Below are 24952 nucleotides of genomic sequence, written 5' to 3'. Positions count from 1 at the left end.
AAAACTAGGAACGTACGAAATGATTAAACCTTTAAAATATGCCACAATGATTTGTAAAGTATCAATTATATGAGATAGAAAAAATATCAACAAAAAAAAAAATCTCGGAGCGGGTTTTCTTTCTTCAGAGAAAACAAACAGTAACGATTAACCAGTCTATTATGTTCTGTTTCAGCTCTTCTTGCTAACCCCAAATTCATTGTTTTTCTTCTTCTTATTCAATAATGGATGAGTTTGGTGTTTTGATCGAAAGGTTCGGTCTCAAGCCACAAGGAAAATTCGCTCTAATGGCCAGGGCACCAAGAAAGCGACCTCCAATTGTCTCGGATTCTTAAACATGCTCTAATTCCAAAAACGGATCCTCATCTCCCCAAAGTTCCTCTTTTGATTTCAACCTACATCAATAGTTATGTCCTTTGTTTGCATAAGGCAGAGAAAGCTCTTGTTATTAAATATTTCATCAGCAACTAAGTAGAGAAAGTAATTGTTTGCCCTTGTTTGAAATAATGAGTACACATAATTACCTAAAGTGATTAAACATTGTTTTTGTGATCATTATTGATAATATTAATATGATGTAGTGAACGAATTTGATACCTAAAGTGACTAAGCATTGTTTCTGTGATCATTATTGATAATATGATGCTCTGACATGTTTTCAATGACTACAACATTGGTCAACACCAGTCAGTCTTCGTCAACACTAGTTATGTGAATGTTGTCTGATCCAGACATGCATATTTTAGTCTCATTTAACAAAACACATTGTATATAAAAGTGCAGCTCAGGAAAATAAATTGGAAGGATCAATCTTAATAATTAGATAAAGTTGAAAGAAAATATGATGCAGATGCTACTTGTTGTGCTCCTTACTACAGCAGCAGCCGCCGCTAAAATCCAACCTATGACAAAGCCAAACTGCCCAACAAAGTGTGGCAATGTTGACATTCCCTTTCCATTTGGCCTCACTAAGCTTTGTTCTCTCAACACGTAATTTCTCATAATTTGCAACCAAAGCCTTTCACCACTCATTCCATTCTTCACTACTACTACTAATGAAAATGTATGGGTATTGGACATCTCACTGCGCCGATTACAAGGCTAGTAAGCCAGTGAAGGATGTTTCGCTCACCGTGTTCCCCACACCTTTTCACCTATCATCCAAGCAAAATAAGATAATTGTATTGGGTGCTAAGATGACAGGAATACTATATGATGGGGTTTCAAAATCCGGAACATTATATCATACCACTTCGTGCGTGTCCATGTATAGTAGCAATGAGAAAAGACACGAGTCAGGTACTTTTTGTTTCGAGATTATAATCCAACAAAGGCTATCGGCATTCAACTATATTTGTTCTGCAAATATCTTCAACAGTAGCTTCAATAAGTCATTTGAGTCCTACCCATGTGGTTACACATTTCTAGTGAAGGACGGTGCCTACAATTTCTCCATGACACATTTAATAAATTTTAACAAAAGCAACAAGTTTCCTATGGTTGTGGATTGAGCAGTGAGGAACAGTTGTCCAGCTGCTCAAAAGAATTCTTCAACCTATGTGTGTAAGTCAAAGTACAGTGAATGTCACAATGCAAAGGTGGGAGCTGGTTATCGTTGTAAATGCTCCACTGGTTTTTGAGGAAATCCTTACCTACCAGATGGTTGTCAAGGTCTTTATATTCTCCTCCTTCTAATCATTTTTAATGTCTTTTTATATAACAATCAATTTTATAAAATTACCTTTATAAACCATACACAAATTGTGAACATTTTTTTCCTTAAAACTCGTTAATTATCTTTTAAATGTTGATGAATGTACTGAGGAATCCCACGACTGTTTAAAGGGGACATCAAAATGCATCAACAGCCCAGCACGGAACTACAATTGTTCTTGTCTAAAGGGATACGGAGATGGGAAGATCAATGGAAGCGGATGTGTTATTATTAGCAGGAGTAACCGCAAAATAATAATTGCTTTTAGTAAGTATACTTTTTTATGTCAAAACATTCTATTCTTCATCAGCAATTGAGCATACATCGTAGAGAAAGTAATTGTTTGCACTTGTCGATGTTCAGGTGTGAGTGGAAGTATATTGGCACTTGTGGCGGCAACCTTATACATCTACTACACATTAAAGAAAAGAAAAGTCAACAAAGTTACAGAACATTTTTTTCAACTAAACGATGGCATGTTACTACAACAGATATGTGAAACTGTCTACGAGCATCTCCACGATCAAAGCAAATCTCTAAAACTTACATGGAAAAGAAGATTACAAATAGCAGTTGAAACTGCTTGGGCCTTGGCATACTTGCATTCTGCTACCCATGCACCAATCGTACATAGAGATGTGAAAACTTCAACCATATTACTTGATAAAAATCTCATTGCAAAGGTTTCTGATTTTGGAGCTCTAAAGATTATTCCTCTTGATCGAAATGAGTTAACCACTTTGGTGATGGGGACAATGGGGTATCTTAACCCAGAATACTTCTAGTCAAGCCAGTTAACGGAGAAAAGTGATGTCTATAGTTCTGGAGTTGTCTTAGTTGAACTACTAACAGGAGAGAAGGCACTCTCTTTTGAAAGGCCAGAGGCTCATAGAAACATAGTGATTCACTTCCATTCTTCAATGAAGGAGGGTCAGTTAGTTCACATTGTCGATGTTCGCATAATAGATAAGGCAAATGTTGAGCAACCAATAGATGGTGTAAATATTGCAAGCCATTGTTTAAGGTTGAAGGGGGAGGAAAGGCCCACCATGAGAGAAGTGGCAATGGAACTTGAAGGAATCAACATTGTGGAGAAGTGCCAATGGGAAAAAGTGAACTTGTCATCAAAGGAGATTGAAACTCTTCTCAAAGCAACACTATCATCTTCGTGAACACAAGTGGATTCGATTCCAGTTGATTATATTTGGTTCCACTTGTGGTGTATTCGGTTCTTTGATGATAGATTCGATTCCACTCATGGTGTATTCGGTTCAGCGCATGTTGTATTCGGTTCTTTGATGATAGATTTGGTTCCACCATATTTGTATTCGATTTCAGCTTGCTTGGAAGGACTTGGATTTGGTTTCAACCATGCTGCAGCGCCCTAGCAAGGTCGTCATGATGCATAGAGTCTCCCATGATTCATCAACAGCTCGAGAGTCCATGCTGCAGTGCGAGTGATGGAGTGCACGCGAGTGTTTTGCTCTCTGAGTTTGCTGCATCAACATACAAATTGTGCTGGAGAAAGTGTAGAATTTTTTGCAATTATAACAGTAATGGAGTTAGCAAAAGAAATACGCATCTTCAGAGGGCAAGCGTGCATTTTAGAGCCATATTTCAGAGGGCAAAAGTAACATCAAAATCAAAATGAGGTGTATCGAAGAAAAGTCTTATCTAATCTAAATGATATTATGGGCAGCTATGGCTACTTTTCTGTTTTTTATTACCACTCAAACAAATTTGTTGTCATTCTCTATAATCTTAACATGCGCAAAGAGATTCTGTGGTTTTTTTTCTCATTGAATTTTAGCAAAGGAATCTCATTATGTTTTCCTAGTTTTAGAATAACTTAATAGCCTTTTTTGTTTTCAGTTTTGTTCAATTGTGTTGTGTCAATTTGTTCTCGACTTTAAAAAAGTGTCAACTTAGTCCTGACTTAATAAATTTTATCTCAACATCGTCTCTTACGTGAAATATGCTACATTAATTTTTTTTTCTCTTCTCTACTCTTCTACAATACAATACAGTAGATCTTTTTCTTCGTTTTATTAGTACTATCTTTTCTTCTTCCTTTTGTAATACCAAAAAAAAAAGTGTGAAAGACACATGTACACTTACGAAAAATCATGGTAAGTGTGAAGAGTGTTTTCAGTAGTTTATTCGCAGAGCGAGACATTCACTAATCAAAAGTTTTAAACAAGTTTTGGTGAACTCAGAAAAATCATGGTCGTGGGTGAATTGAGAATTAGTTACACTAATTTCTAAGCATTTGTTTCCAGTAGTATTATTTGTAATTATTTTTATTTCCTTCTTATTGTTCTTTCTCTTCAATTAAATACGTTTATTTTTTATATTACTTTCACTCGTTTTTATTTGATTAATGCTATTTTTGTTACCTCTACAATTTATCATTTATCACAATTATTACAATAGTTCGTATAAAAGCCACCTCTTTTCGTGAATCATTGAGTCATAATTTCTTGGAGTAGACTCGTTAAATAGAACAGTACTATTGCATGTTTAACTGTAGCGGTGTATGAAAATGTACAATTTATATACTACCACAGACTAATTACCAATCAAGAATCTAATCCCAACAGAAGTAACACCCCAGCTTAAAGCTGATTTCACTAACTTCCTTAGCTTTGTTCCTATAACCTAACAGGTGCCTGCGGTGTTTAATTGCTTGCCAATATATGTTTCATATATTTCCACAACAAGACGAGGATTGGTGTCCACGAGCTCCGCATAATATTCATTTTGAGTGAGCGAATCCATTTTGTCCAAGATCACTGCCAAGGACGCACTTCGTAATTGTTTGCAATTGTATTGATATGCAAAGGCATAGTTTGCAATAGCCCTATTCCAATTCATTTTGGCGATCAAATACTTCTCACAGTATGTCTTCAGATGCTTCACTTGATACTTTTCTCCCAAAACCAACAGGTTACAGGCCATTTGGTTATCAAGGGGCGCTTCAGCAGTGTATAAGTAGTTAACAAAAGCGCGGAGGGTATCATGTGATACGTCAGAAATCTTGATGGTGCCACTCCGCCTTTCCTCCATATCATTCTCAAGCATTGCATTGAAAACAGGAGAGCGACTAACCTAATTGTTATCATAAAATATCATTAGCTTCATCAAGAAAAGCCAAAACACAAGAATAAACAGTAGCAACGTCAATTTAGAAAATCTAATCAAGGATGCCAAACTGCACCAGAAAGCAATATCCAAAGAAAATGTCGTGCGTGTCTCATCTAATGATTAAATAAAACAGGAAGGGAATAGAAGATTTCGTGTTAAATAATGTTAATCAATTTACATATCCAAATTGATTCCAATTAAATGTAGTGCGAACTACAAGTTTTTTGAATTCAATCTATATACAGCTTCAGGGTCAATTAACCAGCCACTGACAAGGATTTCTTAACCAACATTTGAAAAGCAAAAATAAGAAACAAAAATACAAGGATTGGATTGAGAAACTATTTCCTCCTGTTTAGTTAACAGAGTGTAAGCACTAAAAGTTCAAATAAATGATTGAAACAAGTAATGGCATCAGTTTATTTAGAAGTTTCAGCCTTTCACGAGCCATAAATACCCTTGGTTAAAACTGTTTGTCAATTCATTTATCATTATTATGGCATATTATACCACTATTTCACTCACTGACATTACTGGCCTGTGGTTTTGAATGAAAAACCATATCCTCAATCAAATGCTGGTATGGGATGGATAGAGAGGACTGACGAGAACCATGAAAATTTTGATACCACTACTTCGGTCCTATCCGGATTTTGAACAAGATAGATAAAACAATCTAGTATGGCAAACAGGACAAGGGAATTATTGCTTGAGTGTCATCACCTTAAAAGCTTGACTGTTTTAGCTGTTAAGAAGCAGAGGTTTTGACCAAAGACAAATTGTCACCTTTAGCAAAACAAGTTTTGTCCCACGTTTTAACATGTTATTGCACAACATAAAATTTCTGTCAAGCAACCATAATTCACACTGCTTAAAACCTAAAACCTACGACATAGTCCTGAGTTATTGTATAACATAGTTATTTGGCTCGGTCCACAAATTTTATAACAACCTCTTGTCAGGTTGGCTAACCGTTAGTTCTATTAGCTTATTTTCTTTCATAGCAGGATTTATTATGTTGAGAAGCAAATAGATTTTTGGTTGCTATGTCTATATGTAGATAATGTTGCATGGCTTTGTCTGATTCCAGAAATTCTTCTAATTTTCTCTAGTAACAGAATTGAGGAAGTTTGGACTCACTGGAAATGAGTTTGATATGAGTATAGTGGCTGCCATGGATGTTGGCTAGAGCGCATTGCCCTAATCGAACCACGTAGAATTTAGGTATTGTTTTTCTCCTATCCTAACCGTTTCATGGTTTGTTCTTGCTCCTTTGATTACTCCTTCTTTAGAGCAAGACTTGTGGTGGTTTATCTATTATTGGCTTAAAAGTATACAATTTGAGCAGAGAATTTGATCAATTAAAAATAATTAGAAAAGACTAGACGAGGGATGAAGATTAGTGTTCTCCATACACAGTACCCGCTACGGAGACTAAATCGGAGAACAATACATATATTATGTCGAAATTGATTACGAATTATCAATACACAAACACAAAAGCGCGACCAAAATGAAAAATTGACTGACCAGAACATGCTTGTGAGCGGGAATGGGAGTGGCGTCGGAGTCGTCGACGGGAACGAGGACGATATCGGCGGTAGAAGGATTGAGAGTGGGAGAGGAGAGTGTGAGGAAGGAGACCTTGGACTTGAGGTCATCGATCTCGAGGCGGAGCTCCTCCTCGGCCTCGTTGGCCTCTTGGTAGCACTCCCTGCAGGTTCCGGAGTCCATCATGTCGTATTGATCCTCGCAGGAGAGGCACCGCATAATAAACTCATCCAAGTCGCTGTCGCTGCTCCCCGTCTGCCCCGCCGCCGCTGACGCCGTGCACCGCCGCGGAAGCATTCTTCGCTGATATGCTGTGCTGAATCACGCTCCTAACGACAAACTACCCTCGCCGATATACACAGTCAATATAGACACTGCTATTCGAGAGAAACCTCTTTTTGTGAACCGTCGTCGTTGCCTGCATTCTGTTCCATTATATAATGAAGATTAAAGATTAAGTTTTACGCGTTTTCTCAACCAATTTTATCTTTTTGATAATCTTTTTTAAATTAAAATAACTAATTTATCCATTTTAATCTTTAATTAACTGTTTTCTATCTAATTATTTTTTAAAAAATTAATTATTTCAATTAAATTAAAATGCCTATCCATGATAAAAGAAATTGAAACTATTTTTTATTCTATATCACTAGTCGAAAATTTGTGTAAAAACACATAAATATTTTGTTTTCCAGATTTAACAATTTTTTAAATTAAAATAATTAACTTACCAGTTTTATTTTTAAATAACTGTTTTCTATTTAAACAGTTTTTAAAATTTAATTGATTTTCTAAATTAAAATAACTATCTATAATAGGAGATTAAAATTATTTTTTTATTATAAAATTATTTATATTCATTTTTTAAATCATGATTTTATTATTTTTTAAAATTTAGTGGAATATAGTTATCGTAAACATTAGAGTTTTTTTTACCATGCACTACTTTTGTTAGTAGTTCAGCATTTAACAATTAAAAAATAGTTTCCTTTAATCTATGATGCAAATAATTTGCTTTTCATAATTTACTTCAGTTCAATTAACTATTTTTTTTAAGTTTAGAATATTTAACATTTGTATAAAACCGAAATTTGTATAAGTACATATTATCTTCATATTATATATATATATATATATATATATATATATAAACTAGTATAACATTTCAAATATATAGTGTTAAACTATAAAAAGAATCTCATAATAATAAAATAAATTAATAAGAAAAAATAAAGTTCTATTATAGTTTTTTAATATAATCATAAATTAAATTTTATATACAAATACTAAGTCAAAATTATATAAGATATTCTCCAATATAATTAAATAAAACATAAAGGTAATAAGGATCTAAACGTTATTATCTTCTCTCCTTAAGGCTTGCTATACATCATCACTTTCACACCCACTAGATGATCATAGTCGATATACGAATAAGCCACATAATATAGGCACAGGGTATGCTAGTATAAACAGGATTTATAATAATAAAAATATTAAGACCTTAACACAAATTTACAATTCCAATTCCAAACCAAGTAATCAAACATTCTAAAAACATATAATAACCATAGACTTAACTCATCCAGATATAGTATGAATATCGAACTACGGAGGTTTATGCACTTGTAGTGGTAATACAACTCACTCACCCCAAGCTACAACATAGGTTAGTTCGTTAACAAATGTCTTTGGTCAAGGTAAAACCCTTAGGCTAGGACCTTCTGTTATTCTCACCACGTGTCTCACCCTTTTCTATTTGAGAATGGATGACCATTAGAGTGTTAGGATAAACCCCAATACTTAATTTCATACATTCATACAAACAACACTTGTAACCACCAAAACGAATTCTCCTTAGAATTCTTACACACCTCATTCCATTCAAATGTATGTTTCAAACCTTATCATATAACAAACCATTATAAATTATAAAATCATACACATAAAAAGAAAAGATTCAAAAACATCTAAGAACACAAATCCACTTGCCCAACAAACAACTTTTGCTCACTCAGTAAGAGGCAAAACAACAAACCTCCCAAGCTAAGCGAGTTTGCTCGCTTAGCCTTTGCAAATCTCTACCAAACACCCCAAATACTCGCCATCGAAAGCCAAAACAACAAGTTCTCTAAGATGAGCGAGCGGGCTCGTTCAGCCCTTGGAACCCACTGCCAAAACTTCCCTAAACTCGCCCAACGAGCCCATTTTGCTCGCCCGGCCTTACTACATAATTTTGTAACATCAAAATTGTACAATTTTTCACCTTTAACCACCCCATGACCTATTCTAAACACTTTTATCAACTTCTAGCACTTCTAGATTGGATTATACACTGTTATAAACCAAACCAAATAAGCTAAACCCAACTTCAACAAATTTTTTAACATGATTTACAACAAGATTCTAACTTCAAACACTCAAATACCACTTTTAAAGACTACAATTCAAATGAAACCATTATGGCTCATAACCAAGTCATATAGGAGTATAAACAAGTCACAATCGACTCATAAATAGACCCTAAACACTCCAAATCCCTTCAAACCTTTCAATTCAAACTCTCACTCTCCAACACCTCTAAAATGCACCAAAATTCATTTCAAAACAATACATATTATCTACTACACACTTCTTGACCAATTCTTTACTAATTCACCACACAAATAGGTCTCAAATAATCACACTACAATTGTAACTTGCCCTATCTCCATCTATACCATTATTTCTCAAACTCACCTATCAACGCTCTCATCTTTAACCAAAACTGGCCTACAATCAAACTTAAACATTTTTTTCCAAAACTTGAAAACAAATACCATCACTAGCTTCCCAACCACGGGAAATTCAACATTGGGGTCAATTCCAATCAGATTCATATACAACTAATTTCATTCAATCAAACATGCATACTACAACGAAACACCTAATTCAAAAATCAAGGAAAACATACATTCAAGTCACATACTATCAACTACCAAAGCATACTTTGTAACTCAAATTAAAGAAAACATTAGCTTCCCTTACCTTAAAGAGAACTACACAACTTTAAGATCGCACAACACTTACAAATCACCAAATTGTGATCGGATTGAGTCCTTGCGACCTCAGGTTGACAAGAAACTAGGAAAAGATAACAGAAGACATATGTGACAGAGATTCAACCTACACGAGCTCAACCTAAGAACAAAAGGAAAGAGAAGTCGAAACTTACTTGTTTTAAACCATAATTGATCGGATAGAAGAGATTATTCTGTTGTGATCTCCCGAACATGTCTTGATCGCCAGACAAATGATTGAGGAATTAAAGTTTCTTAGAGAAAAGGAGAAAGAACTCGAAAGAAGAGTTTTAAAAAAATAATATATATTTTAAGTAATGAGACAAGTTTAATAATTTCTATTCATATTACTGGATTATTTTAAAATTAAATACTCGATCAAATTATTTTAAAAAATCTATCAATTTTAATTTATAGATTCTTACAAATAAAAAAATATAATAACCTTTTTTTACATAACACTTTCTTATATATTCTCACAAAAACAATTAAAGAAAGACACTATTTCAAAGTTCTTACTCTTAACACAAAAGCAACTTCTAACTATTATCATATCACATATTTTATTAGTTACTTATGGGGATAATTTCAATTAATATTTAGCAGTTTGTTTGAAAAATAAAACAAAAATTTAAATATATTTAACATTTTTAACCAAAAAGAAAATAATTAAGTAATTAAATAATCTATTATCTATTATATCTCTTTATAATATAAGAAAAATAAAATATTACGAAATTTATTTTAATGCTTGTTTTATTTTGTTGACAAATATTTTAAAAATTAATTTTTATTCATTTGAAAATTTTTATTATTTTATGATATTTCATTACTTAATCACTTATAACATTAAATTTAAAAATATATTTTAATTTTATTTTGTAAAATATTATATTAAAAATAATCATAATAATAATCTTATCTTAAAAAAACTATCAATAATAAAATATTTATAATAGCTTATAATATAAATATTTTTATTATTGAATATTCTTTCATAATATGTAAAAATTAAATTAATATTACCTAATAAACAAAATAATGTCTATATATTTTCATATTAAAATTGTATTTAATACTTCATTTTGAATGTTCCAAATATTGCATCTATATTAGTTAGCTCAATAAAGAGTCTTAATTATTTATACAAATAGTTTATAATAAAAAATAAAAAAATCTTACTAAGTTTGAATGTATAAGTATAAGATTGCATAAGTAAACTTCTAGCAACAATGGATAAATCTTATTAATTCAATAAAACAATGATAAATCTTATTAATTCAATAAAACAATTACATAACACAAGAACATAACATAATTAAATTCAATTCCTAACATGTTTTATATTATTAATTTATTTGATCTTTAACTTTGAGTTTTGGATAATCATCATTTTATAATCCATCTCTCTATCCTAATAGTATCATAAACTTTTAAAAAAACTTATCAAATATCGATGGATGTGATATTTGGTATTATAATTGAAGAGTATACTTATTAGTGTGATTGCTCTCGATACATCACTGGTTGATAAGAAAATACTAGAATTATAAGTAATGTTGGTAGATAATTTTGATTGATATAACAAAATATACTTTTAAAAAATGACATTTTGAGATAATGACAATTCTTTAATTTTATCATAAATAATAACAATAAATACGATAGTAATATTGATATGACACATGAGACTTGATATAAATACTGTCATAATACTAATGTGACTTATGGACATTTTTTATTTAAATTGAGGAAAAAAAATTAAAGAAGTCATGAACTAACACATGACCAATATTATTCATTTTCCGCTAATAAATTAAACATGTTACTAAAATGATCAAAATTAAGTAAACCAAAATAAAACAAAAAAATTGTATTTAAGTCCATTTATTATAACTAATTATTAAGAAAAATTTGTATACAATAATTACTATTTTTATATGAAAATATAAAAGTTAAGAAAAACTATGAGAAGACAAAAAAATATTTATCAACTAAAGAAAAATAATTAAATAAAATTGGTTAGAAACACCCACCAAATTTTAATAATTATTAAATAAATAAAATAAGATTAAAGACACACTACTTAACAAATACAATGAACTAAATAAACAAATAAATAAAATGATATCAAAGACACCATTCTTACCAAAATAATTGTAATTAGCAAATAAATAAATAAAAATTTAGAAACACTACACTAAACATGTATAATTATAAAATAAACAAAAAAAATAATAAAATACTATTAATAACATTTTACTAAATAAAAATATTTATAAAATAAACCAATATTCAAACAAAATTATAAATATTTCGTTTTATTACCTTAATAACTGTAGTTTTATAAAATTAGTCCAAAAGTACTTTTCTTTAAATTTTTTAACACCCATTTATGCTTATCTTTTTCTTCTTTCTCCAGTGTCCTCAGAATCTACATCTTCACTCCATCATTTTGTTTTTTAAAATTCTTTTTATTGATTAATAATTGTCAAATTTAAAAATAATAAAATATTTAAATTATTCAAAAGAATGGGATTTAATATATTATATATGTAAAATATTACAGGACGTTACATATGTAATTAATTAAAAAATTTACAGAACAAAAATATCAGACAATATAATTACAAAATAACATGGGTTTGAATTGAACCCCTGTTTCCGCCCATAATAATGAGAAAATGTTTAGAAAATATCAGTAACAACGGTTATAGAAAAAAATTGAAGTAAAACAATACACGGGTTGAAGCAGTAACAAATACAGCGAGGGTGCAAAGGAAACTGGGGAGACGCGTCCTTTTGGTTTTTGGTTTCGAAATTATTAAGGTACACATATACATTTTTTCTTCTTCTTTGGATTAACACACTCATATGACAGAGTAGTTACTGCACTTCAAGATTTTCACCGCTGTAACCTCCTCCTCCAACTTACAGTTTTTGTTTTCGTTTTTAACCGATGGGGTGTTTTGACTTCTAATAGCTTTTTTTGAGGGTTTGGAGACATTTGGGTATCCGAATCCTTACAAAATTTTGGATCTCTGAAGGTTGGCAGATGAGAACTGTAGAACCCTAATTTTGTTATTCTACAGGGATATTTTGTTTTTATTTGTATTTTCTTTTTCTTTTTTGGGGACTGAGGATGGAAGCTATGCAGATAAGCCTGAATGTGATGAACGAGTCCAGAGTTTGAAAGATGAAGGCATGGATAGTGAGGTGACAATTGAAGATGATAATTGTGTTGCTGAAGAGGGAAAACATTTGAATAGTAAAGCCATGAATGATGAGGTTGCAATTGCTCATGCAAATGGTGTTGCTGGAGAGGTTAGGGTCTTGAAAAGTGAACCCTTTAGTAATGGGGTGGCAGTTGGAGATAAAGGTGTTTCTGGTGGAGTGGAATGTTTGCGAACTTATAAGAGGCGTAAGAAGTCAAGTTCAAGAGGCAAAACTCAGGAACAATGCAGACCAGGCATGTCAACTGCAAGTGGGATAGCGGATCAGGTTTTCTACCCTCTTTGTTGAGACTTGTCAATTTGCCTAAGGGATTTGCTTAATTTTTCTATGCTATTTGTTGCTTACGTTTTTCTTGATTCACTGAGTTGTTTCCTGCTAGTATTTTAGTTTTGTGTTGACATGATTGGAGAAGGCACACACGAGTAAAACCTACAAATTTGTTCATTAGTTTGTAAAATACATTCAGTGCCTTCAACAAGTAATTGTGGCTAGTTGTTTTTTGGGTGTGCATTAGTAATTAGTGATGGTTGTTTTAGTCGTCAATGCTAAAAAAAATGAATAGGTTTCATCCTTCTTGGGTTTGGAGCAGTCTTAGGTTTCTTATTCTTTAGGCTGTGTGCTAATGAATCAGGTTTTAGGTTTTTGGTTACTTGCAGAGACTTAGGAATCATGTCATATTTATAAAGCTGTGCGATTGATACAAGACAGAAAAATATCATCTGGAAAAAAGGCTAATGTTTTGTTTGAAGTCAATGCAACTTATGTACATATTTTTTTGATTGATGCTCTTATTTTTTAGATGAGTTGTGGAGTTACTTGTCATCCCATTTATATATCTTTCAGTATATTATGTATGCTTATAAAGACTTGCTATTTCAGTAGATGAGATGTAATATATTTGATTGACATATTGGTTGCTTTAGGTTACTGTGAGTTCAATTTAAATCTTTAAATTGAATGACACAAAAAAAAATATAATTATGGCAACATGCACTCACAAAATTCTGGTTTATCAATTTTATTTTAATTTTTATATTACTATTCTCTGTTTCCTGTTTTCCAAGAGTATATTATCATGTACCTATGCTATTTTGGTTAAAATTGTTATGCTGATAAATGGAGTTAAGTTGCAACTTAAGATAAGTATATGTTTGGCCACATATAAAGGATATATAATAACATATTGATTATGGACCATCCATGAACATTGATGACAAAGAGGACTAATTTACTAACTTTGCTTTATTCGTGTACTGTGACACGATCCTCCTGTATCTACACATTTATTCTGGTTATACTAAAAATGGAGTCAGCCTAGTTGCAATCTATGTGCTATATATTTAAAACGCTAGGGATGTGATTTACTTTGTCAAATTCATACTGGATTTATCTTGAACTTTGGTTGTACAGGGGGCTACATTCTTGGTTTGTATAACGAATGGCTCAACTTTCAATAATTTTATTGATAAGCAGATTACATCCAGGTTAACCATAAAATGATACCATATTGGCTGGTGTGCATGATATTTTAAATTCGAAGGTTGAGATGCTAAATAAATGTAGGGTAGTTAACACATGATAAAATTATGTTCTTTTTTTTTCGTAGTTCATTATTAATACAGCATGGGATGACTCACCCTGGCAGATAAATGACCTGAATAATAAAGTGTCTTAGTGATATCTTCAACATTGTATTTTGAGTGTTATTATTATTTTATTGCAGGATGTGAAGAAACCATGTGATCTAGCTTTAGGAAATACATCAGATGATTGTTCCCAAGGACAGTGGGGAAATATTGTACTAAATCATTTATATCAGTCATTAGGTGAGGGCAATGGTGGTGTGGAGGGATGCATAAGGGAAGCACTTAATCCTAAACAAAACCTTGCCCCTACTGTTATGGTTGGTTCTTCAGTTGGAACAATATATATCCTGCTTACTCAACTTACCGAAAAGTACTTTTTCGCCACTTTATTTATGTCCTTTCTTATTTTGTCTGCAGGAAACCTTTCTAATTGAAAAAAATGGTAAAAGATGCTCTTCGCAATCTGAGCTGCTTTCTCATAGAACAGGGAAGGAAGCTAATCGACATGCAGATGTCATGTGTAATGGATGTTCCAGTGAATTACCTGACCATGGTGTGACTGAGATGTGTCAACGTGTGCTCTGTAATATCTTAACCTCAGAAAAATTCCGCTCATTGTGTAAGGCTTTGCTTGAAAATTTCCAGGGAATCAAGCCTGAAAGTGTATTTGACTTTACCATCATGAACTCAAGGATGAAGGAGCAAGCTTATGAACAATCACCAGCACTCTTCTTGTCAGATATTCAACAGGTAAATTATGCAGTCTCTTTAATTGAACAATTTCTTTACTCATGTATATGGTGATTGGTACAAAATTTAGAAATTGTAAATCGCCAAATATCTGGTTTACCTAGACCCATGACGTTGAGGTCTAAGTCTGTTAGCTAATGTTTACATAATATTGTTATCAATATTATTTGCTCTTATTTCTAGTTATTTTAATTAATGGAACATCAATCATGAAGATTTTAGCCATCAAATAGTGTTTGAATTTGATCAGCTCTTAACTCTGCAGTGAACTGATCCCTTTCTTTGGACTGTAAACTTGGTTTCAGTTTGTTAGGACTCGACCTCCTATTAGGAAGGTCTATTAAAGAAGAAACACGGGAAAAGGAAAATAAAACTGATTGTTTTAATTAAAACAGCTGTAAACTATGTTAGTTGTTATGTTGCTGAGAATCTTGTATTTATAGGTTTGTTTTGGGGTGAGGAATTGCAAAATTAGTGAATAGTGAGAGGATCCTGGACCTTCGAAGTGCCAATGGTTTTCTTTAGATCTTTCTGAAATATACGAAATTCTCAGATTCTCTGTTTGAGTTTTCTTTCTTGTTTCTGAGCTTGTGATCCAGTTTCTATAAACTGGTATCAGAGCTCTTTCTGTGCTCTGTTACACATGGTGACGACAAGAATGATGGAATCACAAGTGGAAGCACTGGAGAAGTCTTTAGCAAATGGGCTTTAGTTACCAGAGGGTTTTGAAGCAAGATGCAAGATTAACTCAAATGGCAGCAAATTTGGACTTTCACGCATGGCATTGTTGGAAGATATTGTGGAAAGATTTGTGAAAGAAGGACGTGGGAAAGGTGCTGGTGCAGCAAATTCTATGAATCAGAGATTCTCTGATGAAGCTACTCAAGAAGAATTAGCAAGTGCAACATTCTTGGGAAACAAGAATTGTGATAAATGGATGCAGTTGGACATTCCTGTATTTGAAGGAGAAGATATTGTGGGATGGATAGGAAAAGTTGAGCACTATTTCCTTGAGAGGGGCACAAGAAAAGGAGAGAATGGAAGCGGTTATGGTGGAGATGGAAGACAATGTGCTTTACCTTGGTTTCAATGGTGGGAAGTGTGCAACCCAAATCAGTCTTTATTTGGTTTGAAGAATGCTTTCAAAGATTCCAACCGGTTTTGATGGGAGACCCTTTCAAAATCGTTGTTGGCCCTGAAGCAGGAGAATTCATTGATTGAATTCATCACCCAATTTGAAAGATTTTCTGGAGTCATTGAGGGGTTGGAAAAGCAGTATTTGATGAGGATTTTTTCCAATGGGGTTATGGGAAGAGATTAGAGAAGAAATGAGGCTGTACAAAACTAACAAACTCTTGGAAGTGATGAACAAAGCCCATGCTATTGAAGAGAATAATTTAGGTGTAGCAAAGGCAGTAGGGGATAATAAAGACACAGGAAGGGGTATAGGCGTTTTCTTATTCAAAGAGGAACAAAGTAATGAATAGCAGCACCTCCAAGATCAATGGCATCGGCTAATTCAGCACCACTCAATTTATTGGCATAGGCAAATTCTTTTTCTCAATCTGGTGCTATAAAGGGCAGTAATGAGGTAAAGGCTAACAGTGATAGCCACAACAGAGGCAACTTTAAAAGGATGACACAGTCAAAGCTTCAAGCAAAAAAAAAAAAAGAGAATGTTTTTGCTGTCATGAAAAATACGTGAACCATGTTTGCAAGATCAAACAACTAAATGTCATTGTGTTAATAAAAGGGCATGAGGAAGAAGAGCATGAAAATGGAGGAAGTTTATGCAATTGTGGAACTTTTCCCATAATTCCACCTTGAGGACAAGGTGAATCTTGATGGGTTAGGTATTGTTAGGATACGATCTCCTATTATGAAGGTCTATTAAAGAAGAAATAAGGAAAAAAGAAAATACAGTTGATTGTTTTGATTAAAAGAAATGTAAAATATGTTAGCAGTTATGCAGTTGGGAAGTTTGTATATATAGATGTGTTTTGGGGTCCACGGGGATGAGTTGGAAAATTAGTGAATGAACACTGGGAGGATCTTGGACCCTCGAAGTTTGTATATATAAGATAAAGCATACGAATGAACAAAGATTCAATTGCATAGGAACTCTACATCAATTTGAGTACATTACATCCAATCCTAATGAAAATGAAGTTTAACTACTCCTAGTCATCAAGAACATTCACGTTTAATGGAAGCACAACGTCTTGATGAACGTGGAGTAATCTTTGACAGAATTCTTGAGTTTCTTCGTATTCCCACAACTAGAACTGCCTTTATTTCCTTATTTCTCGACTAATTAACCACTTACACAATTTGACTTTTCACTAGGTGAGCATACATGTATTCTCTAAGCGAAAAGTCAACTTTTTCACTATTAACTGTTCATGCTCGTTGAGTGAGACGATCTACTCGCTGAGCGAGTATTTTTATTCTTAGCTGAGTGAACATGTTGTGGCTGAGCTAGAAGATGCTGACAGCAATTCTAATTCTCAAAGATTCTTCAATCTCCTGTACCTTGATCTAAAACAAACAAACAAACCTAACAACATTACAAAAGAAGAATATTACATCTTCCCATGAGGAGAACACGTAATTCATGAATAAATACAAATTTAAGACTGTAAATAAGCATGAATAATAAGTATTTTTCAAACTTATCAGCAATTATGCATGCATAGTTGACAAAATGATGTTATTTTTTATGGTTTGTACTTGTATTCGTACATGGTAGTGCTTTCAGGTATTTACTCGAGTTTCTTGATATTCTTCTATGTTGGTTGGGTGGGCTCGTGTGTGCATTTTATGTACCTTTTTCATTTTTGACTTGTAGTTATGATTTTGGAAAAAGTCTAGTAGTTCATAATCTCAATTATAAGAATCTTAGGATTCATGATTTGAATTTTTTTAGTCAGCTACATATGAATTCATAGGAAGAATCTTAAATGATTTTGTATGTCATGATATACATGAATGAATCTGTGCAAGTTTGTATCATTAAATATGAATCACATGAATCAATAATTCATTATTATATGGATTTTGCTTTCATCAATAATCTTAAATTGTCCATGAAAAGGAATTTGATGAGCACTTTTTGAATTTATCTTCTTTGATTTTTCCATATTCCCACTACTTTATTTGTCATCCACTTTTTCAACGTATGCACTTTATTTGGTTATTACATTGGTCCGTGTCCATTAAACTGAAATAAAGGAGGCTTTACAAACTCAATTGTAACTAATAATTTTGTTTGTTGAGACTTATGGTTAAGTTGTTTTTATCTGTTTATAGTTTAAATTTATTATATGGAATATATTATATATCATCTATATGATATATTTCACGTTATGAATTCAGTACAAATTACGATTAAGGATTAAAAATTGGCCCAGCAATTCGGTATTTGAATCTCAATTTGATAACAACCCTGCAATCTTCCTGATAACCTGGTCCTATTTGTATTTATTAACTTTTAGCTAATATATTAAAATATTGTTCTGATTTTTTATTTGAACATCCTGCTTCCTCCTAATTTGGGCTGTGGCCTATGGTCATATCTTGGAGAACTCTGCCATAATTTTGTTTATGGTTTGTTTGGTGTATCAAAATGTATAACCATTGCACAAACTAACCATTTTACTTTCTGGTTGTTGTTTTTGTATTAATTATACATTTAGGTTTGGGGAAAGCTTCAAGACACTGGTAACGAGATTGTTGCTCTTGCCAAGAGCCTATCAAGCATGTCAACAACTTCCTACTCAGAGCTGGTAAAAAATTTCTTTCAAAGCTGATAAGTTTCATGATCTGTTTTGATTCTGGATTTTATTTTGTTCTTCCTGTGTATGTTGCTACTATCTGCTTTCCTTTTATTCAAACCCTAGTTTTTCTTTACCTCTAGGTAGGAGTTTCGGCACCCAGCACATTTCAAGATGAGAAGCAGCCGGTAAGAGTTTTATAACTTTGATCTGATGTTTCTTTTGATCATCATGAAGTTGTCAGATTTTGACTTTTTATGATATAGTTTGATACACTTTGTTTGTGTTGTGATAAGTACAATTTATTGGATAGATGATATTTTGAGAAAATATTAAGTAATACTGTAAATGCAATCCATCTTACCTTTTGATGGCTGGCAATCAGATAGGTATATCATTGTATAAAATTGAAAAGGATTATCAAAGTTTAAGAAAGTTTGCACATGGCATGGTGGAGACAAAATCGTATATTTCCTTTCTTTGCTGTTTCATTGTAGCTGTAACTCTTGGAGCTGTTTCTGTTCATCAGCTTTTGTTTGTCTGTTTTGCTGGCCATAGACCAGAAATTTCTTGGTTATATGCATGTTTATCTTTTGGATAATGTTATGGTATGAAGCATGAAGGCATAGTTATATCCCCATATGTGAACAGACAATAATTATGTTGAAAATATTTTAGTTAGATAACTATTTTCTGAAATGGTCTGCTAGACACCGGGCCTTGAGATCAGCGGGGCTAAAAGAAACATTCTCGCAGGCCCAGTTAGCTGAAAGCTTATATCGAGTAGAATCTGGGTTGCAGAGGTGTGGATAGTATCAACAGGACCGTTATATCTTCTAGTATCAAGAAGTCATCCCGACACTAGTAAATACTGAATAAAAACACCTCAGTATATATTAGATCAGTCCACGAGTGTTTGAGTTTGTTTACACATAAGAAAAATGGGTAGAATTACTGAATAAAATCTCAAACGTTTACTAGAAATAGAAAATTCAGTGTATATTAAATTTGAGCCAGGTACTGCAGCAGCATCAAAGAACCTGATGCAATTGTTCAGAAAAGAATCAGAACAGAAAAAGCATACCATGCATAGCCTCCCCTTAGAACACGTAGTCCCTTAGAAATACATTTTCTTTCTTACGTCTCATGCTTTTCCTGTGTCCCTTTCCGTATGGATCACGTGTCATGTTATCTTGTGTAACTGATTTTCCCTTGACGTCCAGCTTATCATTTATGATACTCTCGTTGTTTTTGCACATTAAAATGGTGTTGAAAATAGAGTTTCTCTTGAAATATTTATTAAAATGGTGTTGAAAATTGTTTTAATCTTGTTATTTCAAACAGTCCTGCAACCGAGAATTTGGCTTTCTCGTGAAACCAGAACAGACGCAAGACATTGCTATGTACAGAATCGGCAGTTGCAGTCGTTGTGGAGAGAAGGCAGATGACAAAGACTGTTTGGTTTGTGATTCATGTGAAGAGATATTCCATGTGTCCTGTATTGAGCCGTTAGTGAAAGAAATAATACCCCACAAAAGCTGGTATTGTGCCAGGTGTACTGCTAATGGGATTGGATCTCCACATGAGCATTGTGTACTATGTGAAAGGTTAAATGATGAACAGACCCCAAATGGCATAATTGGCGATGAAAGCTTTCCTACAATTAAGGAAACAAAACATGAATTTGAAGAAAATTCAAATTGCACCTCTGATGGGATTGAAGTTTCTGTAGGTGAGAAAACAACACCCGTTTGCAAAATTTGCAGAAATGAAGTGGATGGTAAAAAGAGAAAAAAGGTGAAAATATGTGGCCATAAGTTTTGCTCCAACAAGTACTACCATGTAAGGTGTTTAACAAAGAAGCAGTTAAAGTCATACGGTCACTGTTGGTACTGCCCTTCTTGTTTATGCGGTGTTTGCTTAATTGATCGAGATGATGATCAGATCGTTATCTGTGATGGCTGTGATCGTGGATATCACATATATTGCTTGACACCTCCACTGTCTTCTATTCCAAGCGGGAAATGGTTCTGCAGACTCTGTGATGCTGAGATACAAGCAATTCACAAGGCTAAAAAGGCGTATGAAAGTAACGAACCAAGCAGAAAAGGGAGAGATGCTGCTAAGCCAAATGCTAAACTTGATAAGAAACACAGAAATAAACGAGCAAGAGAAATGGAAAGAGGTGGTGCAATGGACATGCTTTTAACCGCAGCCAATACTCTGAATTTTGAAGAGAAAAAGGCAGCACTCCAGATTGAGTCACAGACAACATGAATTTTGTGGAGGTCTTTGTTGTATTTTGCATTTGCTGTATTTTTGAATGACTGATATTTTGGTAGGCTGTAAAAGTGTTCAAGATCTCCTGACTTTTTTGATACATTACATGGAAAGACATGACTATAGAGGCTAAAGCTCAAGGCATAATCTGAAACTGCTGTATTCTAAGTAGGTCAGATACTGTATTATGGACATGGCTTATATGAATTCTATATTTGGCTGCTATTCTTGTTTCGTTCAGATTGTAAGCCAATGTTTCCATAGGCTGCATAATCAATTTCTGTTACTTTGAAAATTGAAAGAATAAAGATTTTTTTCCCCATGGTTCAGAATTCAATAATTCAACATGGATACGATTTCAGGAGAGACTAATATTTTTACAACCAAACTGGAATGTTCTTTCGGGTTCTGAACTTTAAAAGTATTGAATTCTAAAGCACTAACAGGCATCTATGTAAATACAATTGTTCTAATGCACCACTGTACTTCCATTAAGGAAACTAATTTACTGAAATCACAGTTTGAAACACAATTTCAGTTTATCTTTTTCCCAAAGTTTAAAAGTGAAATTAGTAAATAAAAGACAAATGACTCGTATTAATTTCAAGACCTCTATAGCTTTATTTTTAACATATTATCTTCTATTGTATTTTTATTAATTAAAATATTTTTAATAGTTAAAATAAATTCTTTTAAAATAAAAAATTCAAGTAATAAGATTTACATGATTACAAATATTACATAGTTAATATTTTAAAAATTTAAAAATCAAGTTGAAATTGTGACTGTTGGTATTGAAATCTTTGAAATTAACTCGTACTTCAGAACTTGTCGGATAACTATTGTGAAAGTTATCTATTTGACAATGTACTTAAGCAAATTGCACCACAATCGTAAATAACTTGGGTGTCTATTAAAGAATGTCTGTTTCCAAACCTATCACTAATTCATTTAATATATTATAACTACAAACATAAAAAATTACAAGAAATGAAATCAATAAGAGTATATAAAAAAATTGTGACTCATTTTAATTAAAGAGTACTAAATTTTTAAAATAAATATTATTAAATTTAAAGAATGAATAAGCTTAAACCCAAATAACATAGTTAAAATGTTATTCTAATCAACAAAATTTTGACGAAATAACGTAACTAAATTATTATTCTAATCAGTAAAATGTTACTAAACTTAACTAAAGCTAAGCTTAAAAGAATTAACCTACAATTAAACTTAATTTCTAAATTTCTAAATTTAATCAAAATTAATTTATGANTAAACTTATAAAATCAATCCCTGTTTATTACAAATAACTTGGGGTTTTAACAAAATTTTTCAAGTATTCTTTCTTGAGAATGTATTTCATGGAATAACTCAATAAATAAAGCCATCTTTGCTTAATTAAACTTGTTCTTCGCATGTATTTGAGGTACATCTGTGATTGAAATAATAAAATTTCGATAATTCAATCACACATAAATACATTTAGGCATAGTTTAAAATGTCTAGTTATTATACACGGCACAAATATTCTTCTGTATGAATTCGTTAGTGGGATTTAACTCAAATAATTAAAAGAAATTATCAATGTAGTGACTTGCGTAAAATTTAAATTTAAACTTGTGATTGAATAAATGAAATAACTGTTATGTGCTAATAAAAATGAAAGTCTGATAAAAATTTCATTTCAAATACAAAGGAAGCAAAATTGAGTAAATGTAAAAGAAAGATAAAAATTGAGTTGAAAATATTGGAAGTCCCACATCGACTAAAGATAAGGCCAATTTATAATATATAAGTGAGAAGTGAGATGCAATTCTCACCTTCCCGGCAACTTAGAGAGACTGCTAACTGCCCCCACACATCAACACGAGGCTTTCCAGGTCACCCATCCCAAATTACTCTAGGTTAAGCACGCTTAACTATGGAGTTCTTATGGGTTAGGCTACCGAAAAGCAAATGCATTTTGGTGATATGAGTAGGCAAATCAATTCCTTTAAGCTATTCTTTTAACCGTATAGTCCCATACCTATACGGTTAAAAGAATAGCTTAAAGGAATTGATTTGACTACTCATATCACCAAAATGCATTTGCTTTTCGGTAGCCTAACCCATAAGAACTCCATGGTTAAGCGTGCTTAGCCTGGTGGGATGGGTGACCTTCTGGGAAGTTTTCTCGGAAAGTGTGTGAGTGAGGACAAAGCACACTGGCAAGCCTCGTGTTGGATCTGTGGGGGCAGTCAATATTCCCTGTAAGTTGCTAGGATGTTAAAAATGTTGAGTTAGGTTTACAAACCCACTTTCTAATAAAAAATTCCTAGAATATGATCAAAACAGAACACTCCATAATAGAGAATGAGTTACCGCTCATATACACTCACTCATCAAGAAACCAATTATAATACTACTATTAATCCGAACAAAAAGGAAATTGATTATTATTCTCTTTTGGCTTAATTTTATATTTATATTAATTATATAATTCCCTATATTCACGAGCTTCTCACACAAAGCGCGAGCTTCTCTTATTCACGAGACCAGGCGAAGGAGGTGAACTAGCTTTTTGGAATGAAAAATAATTGACAAACGAATGAACCGAAAGGGTGCTTCCTTGGAACAACGAACCGGAAGCGAGTAATCTGCACTTTCCTTCGACGAACGAGCTGGAACAGTGTAGAGAAAATCTTCCTTCGACCAACGAACCGGAAGATGGCAACCTTACCAACTCGAACAGAACCGCTCCGACCTTTGACACACAAAGCGCGAGCTTCTCCTATTCACGAGACCAGACGAAGGCAAGAACTAGCTTTTTGGAACTTCCTCAGACAAACTGTATTCTCAAAAAGCTCAGAGTTACCCTCTAAGGGTTTAGAACAACTATATATAACTAACTGGTCTGAAAATGAAAAGACACATTACAACTGCCATTAATAATCGATTATAGTTAGTGATAATCGATNATTCAAGTCCGTTACAGGGTTTTCAAAAAGGTGATAATTGATTATACAAAGGCATAATCGATTATTCCAGGAACTTGGGCAGTTCCCAACAGAACCTGTGATAATCGATTATTTAAAGTAATAATCGATTATTCCAGAGCAACATGATTTTTCAGAAAGGCTCGGGATAATCGATTATAGTTTCTTATAATCGATTAAATGCGTAACAGTTCTAGAAATACGAAATTTTCTAAGTATTACAAATTCAAAGAGTTTCCTAATATATTTATATTCTACAAAGTGTTTTTAAAACATTTATAACATCTTTTTTAAGTCAATCTTCTTGCAGCATCATCAAAATTATTATCTTCAAAGTTTACCAATGTTGCTCAAAGTTTACCAATGTTGCTCATTGATAACAAGTACCTTGTTTGGTTTGGTTAGGAGAACAATCCCTTCTCCCATCCGTTAATAATTTAAAGAATTATTGATATTACGAAACTTATATGTAAAAGGTTGAANACAGAAATTCAATACAAAGTACTATCTTTTTTTTGGTTGCGTAAAAGAAAGAAATATTGGACAGGGAGCAATCTATAGAAAAACAATTTAANTATATTCAAATATACCAAGCTTCTTTATATATCACAAGGGCTAGGGTTAGCCAAAGCTATACCAGATAATAATTAATGAAAAACATGAATAATAAAGTAGGTTGTATATGTTGTTCACGGCTTACGTGATTTTATTTTATTCTATGATAGTTGATGTATAAGTGTATATCCACATACACAATGATAAGTTCTAGTTCTTTGGGTCTATGGCGGCGCTATGCAAAACAATGGTCTCCATGGTCAAGCCAGGGCCAAACCCATATAGAACACCCCACTTCAGTCCTTCACCAGTACTTGATTTCCCTTCC

General features: G+C 32.8%; 2 protein-coding genes and 1 pseudogene across 2 annotated transcripts; 2 read left to right on the top strand and 1 right to left on the bottom strand.

The window, feature by feature from the left end:
- Positions 1 to 2024: 2024 nt before the first annotated feature.
- LOC106760342 lies at positions 2025 to 3562 on the top strand (annotated as a pseudogene).
- A 638-nt stretch (positions 3563 to 4200) lies between these two features.
- Positions 4201 to 6824, bottom strand: LOC106759898 (BTB/POZ domain-containing protein At4g08455). The gene is made up of 2 exons (XM_014643279.2): positions 6389 to 6824; positions 4201 to 4822 (listed from the first exon to the last, which is right to left on the bottom strand). Exons 1-2 carry the CDS (start codon positions 6704 to 6706, stop codon positions 4373 to 4375), a joined length of 768 nt encoding a protein of 255 aa, XP_014498765.1. The 5' UTR covers positions 6707 to 6824; the 3' UTR covers positions 4201 to 4372.
- A 5379-nt stretch (positions 6825 to 12203) lies between these two features.
- Positions 12204 to 21325, top strand: LOC106762438. The gene is made up of 8 exons (XM_022780611.1): positions 12204 to 12297; positions 12452 to 12515; positions 12626 to 12969; positions 14426 to 14605; positions 14706 to 15038; positions 18734 to 18823; positions 18955 to 18999; positions 20156 to 21325. Exons 3-8 carry the CDS (start codon positions 12673 to 12675, stop codon positions 21086 to 21088), a joined length of 1878 nt encoding a protein of 625 aa, XP_022636332.1. The 5' UTR covers positions 12204 to 12297; positions 12452 to 12515; positions 12626 to 12672; the 3' UTR covers positions 21089 to 21325.
- Positions 21326 to 24952: the final 3627 nt, after the last annotated feature.

This window comes from Vigna radiata, chromosome 5 (assembly GCF_000741045.1).
Source record: "Vigna radiata var. radiata cultivar VC1973A chromosome 5, Vradiata_ver6, whole genome shotgun sequence".
Classification (NCBI taxonomy): Eukaryota; Viridiplantae; Streptophyta; class Magnoliopsida; order Fabales; family Fabaceae; genus Vigna; species Vigna radiata.
This window is presented reverse-complemented; position numbering and strand designations above follow the sequence as displayed.

Bases quoted from the DNA above. Each gene is read 5' to 3' on its own strand.
- LOC106759898 (XM_014643279.2), bottom strand. From the start codon at position 6,706: ATGCTTCCGCGGCGGTGCACGGCGTCAGCGGCGGCGGGGCAGACGGGG. The intron at 4,823-6,388 runs GTCAGTCAATTT...GATAACAATTAG, and splicing joins CCGCTCACAAGCATGTTCTG to GTTAGTCGCTCTCCTGTTTT.
- LOC106762438 (XM_022780611.1), top strand. From the start codon at position 12,673: ATGGATAGTGAGGTGACAATTGAAGATGATAATTGTGTTGCTGAAGAG. The intron at 12,970-14,425 runs GTTTTCTACCCT...ATTTTATTGCAG, and splicing joins CAAGTGGGATAGCGGATCAG to GATGTGAAGAAACCATGTGA. The intron at 19,000-20,155 runs GTAAGAGTTTTA...TATTTCAAACAG, and splicing joins TTCAAGATGAGAAGCAGCCG to TCCTGCAACCGAGAATTTGG.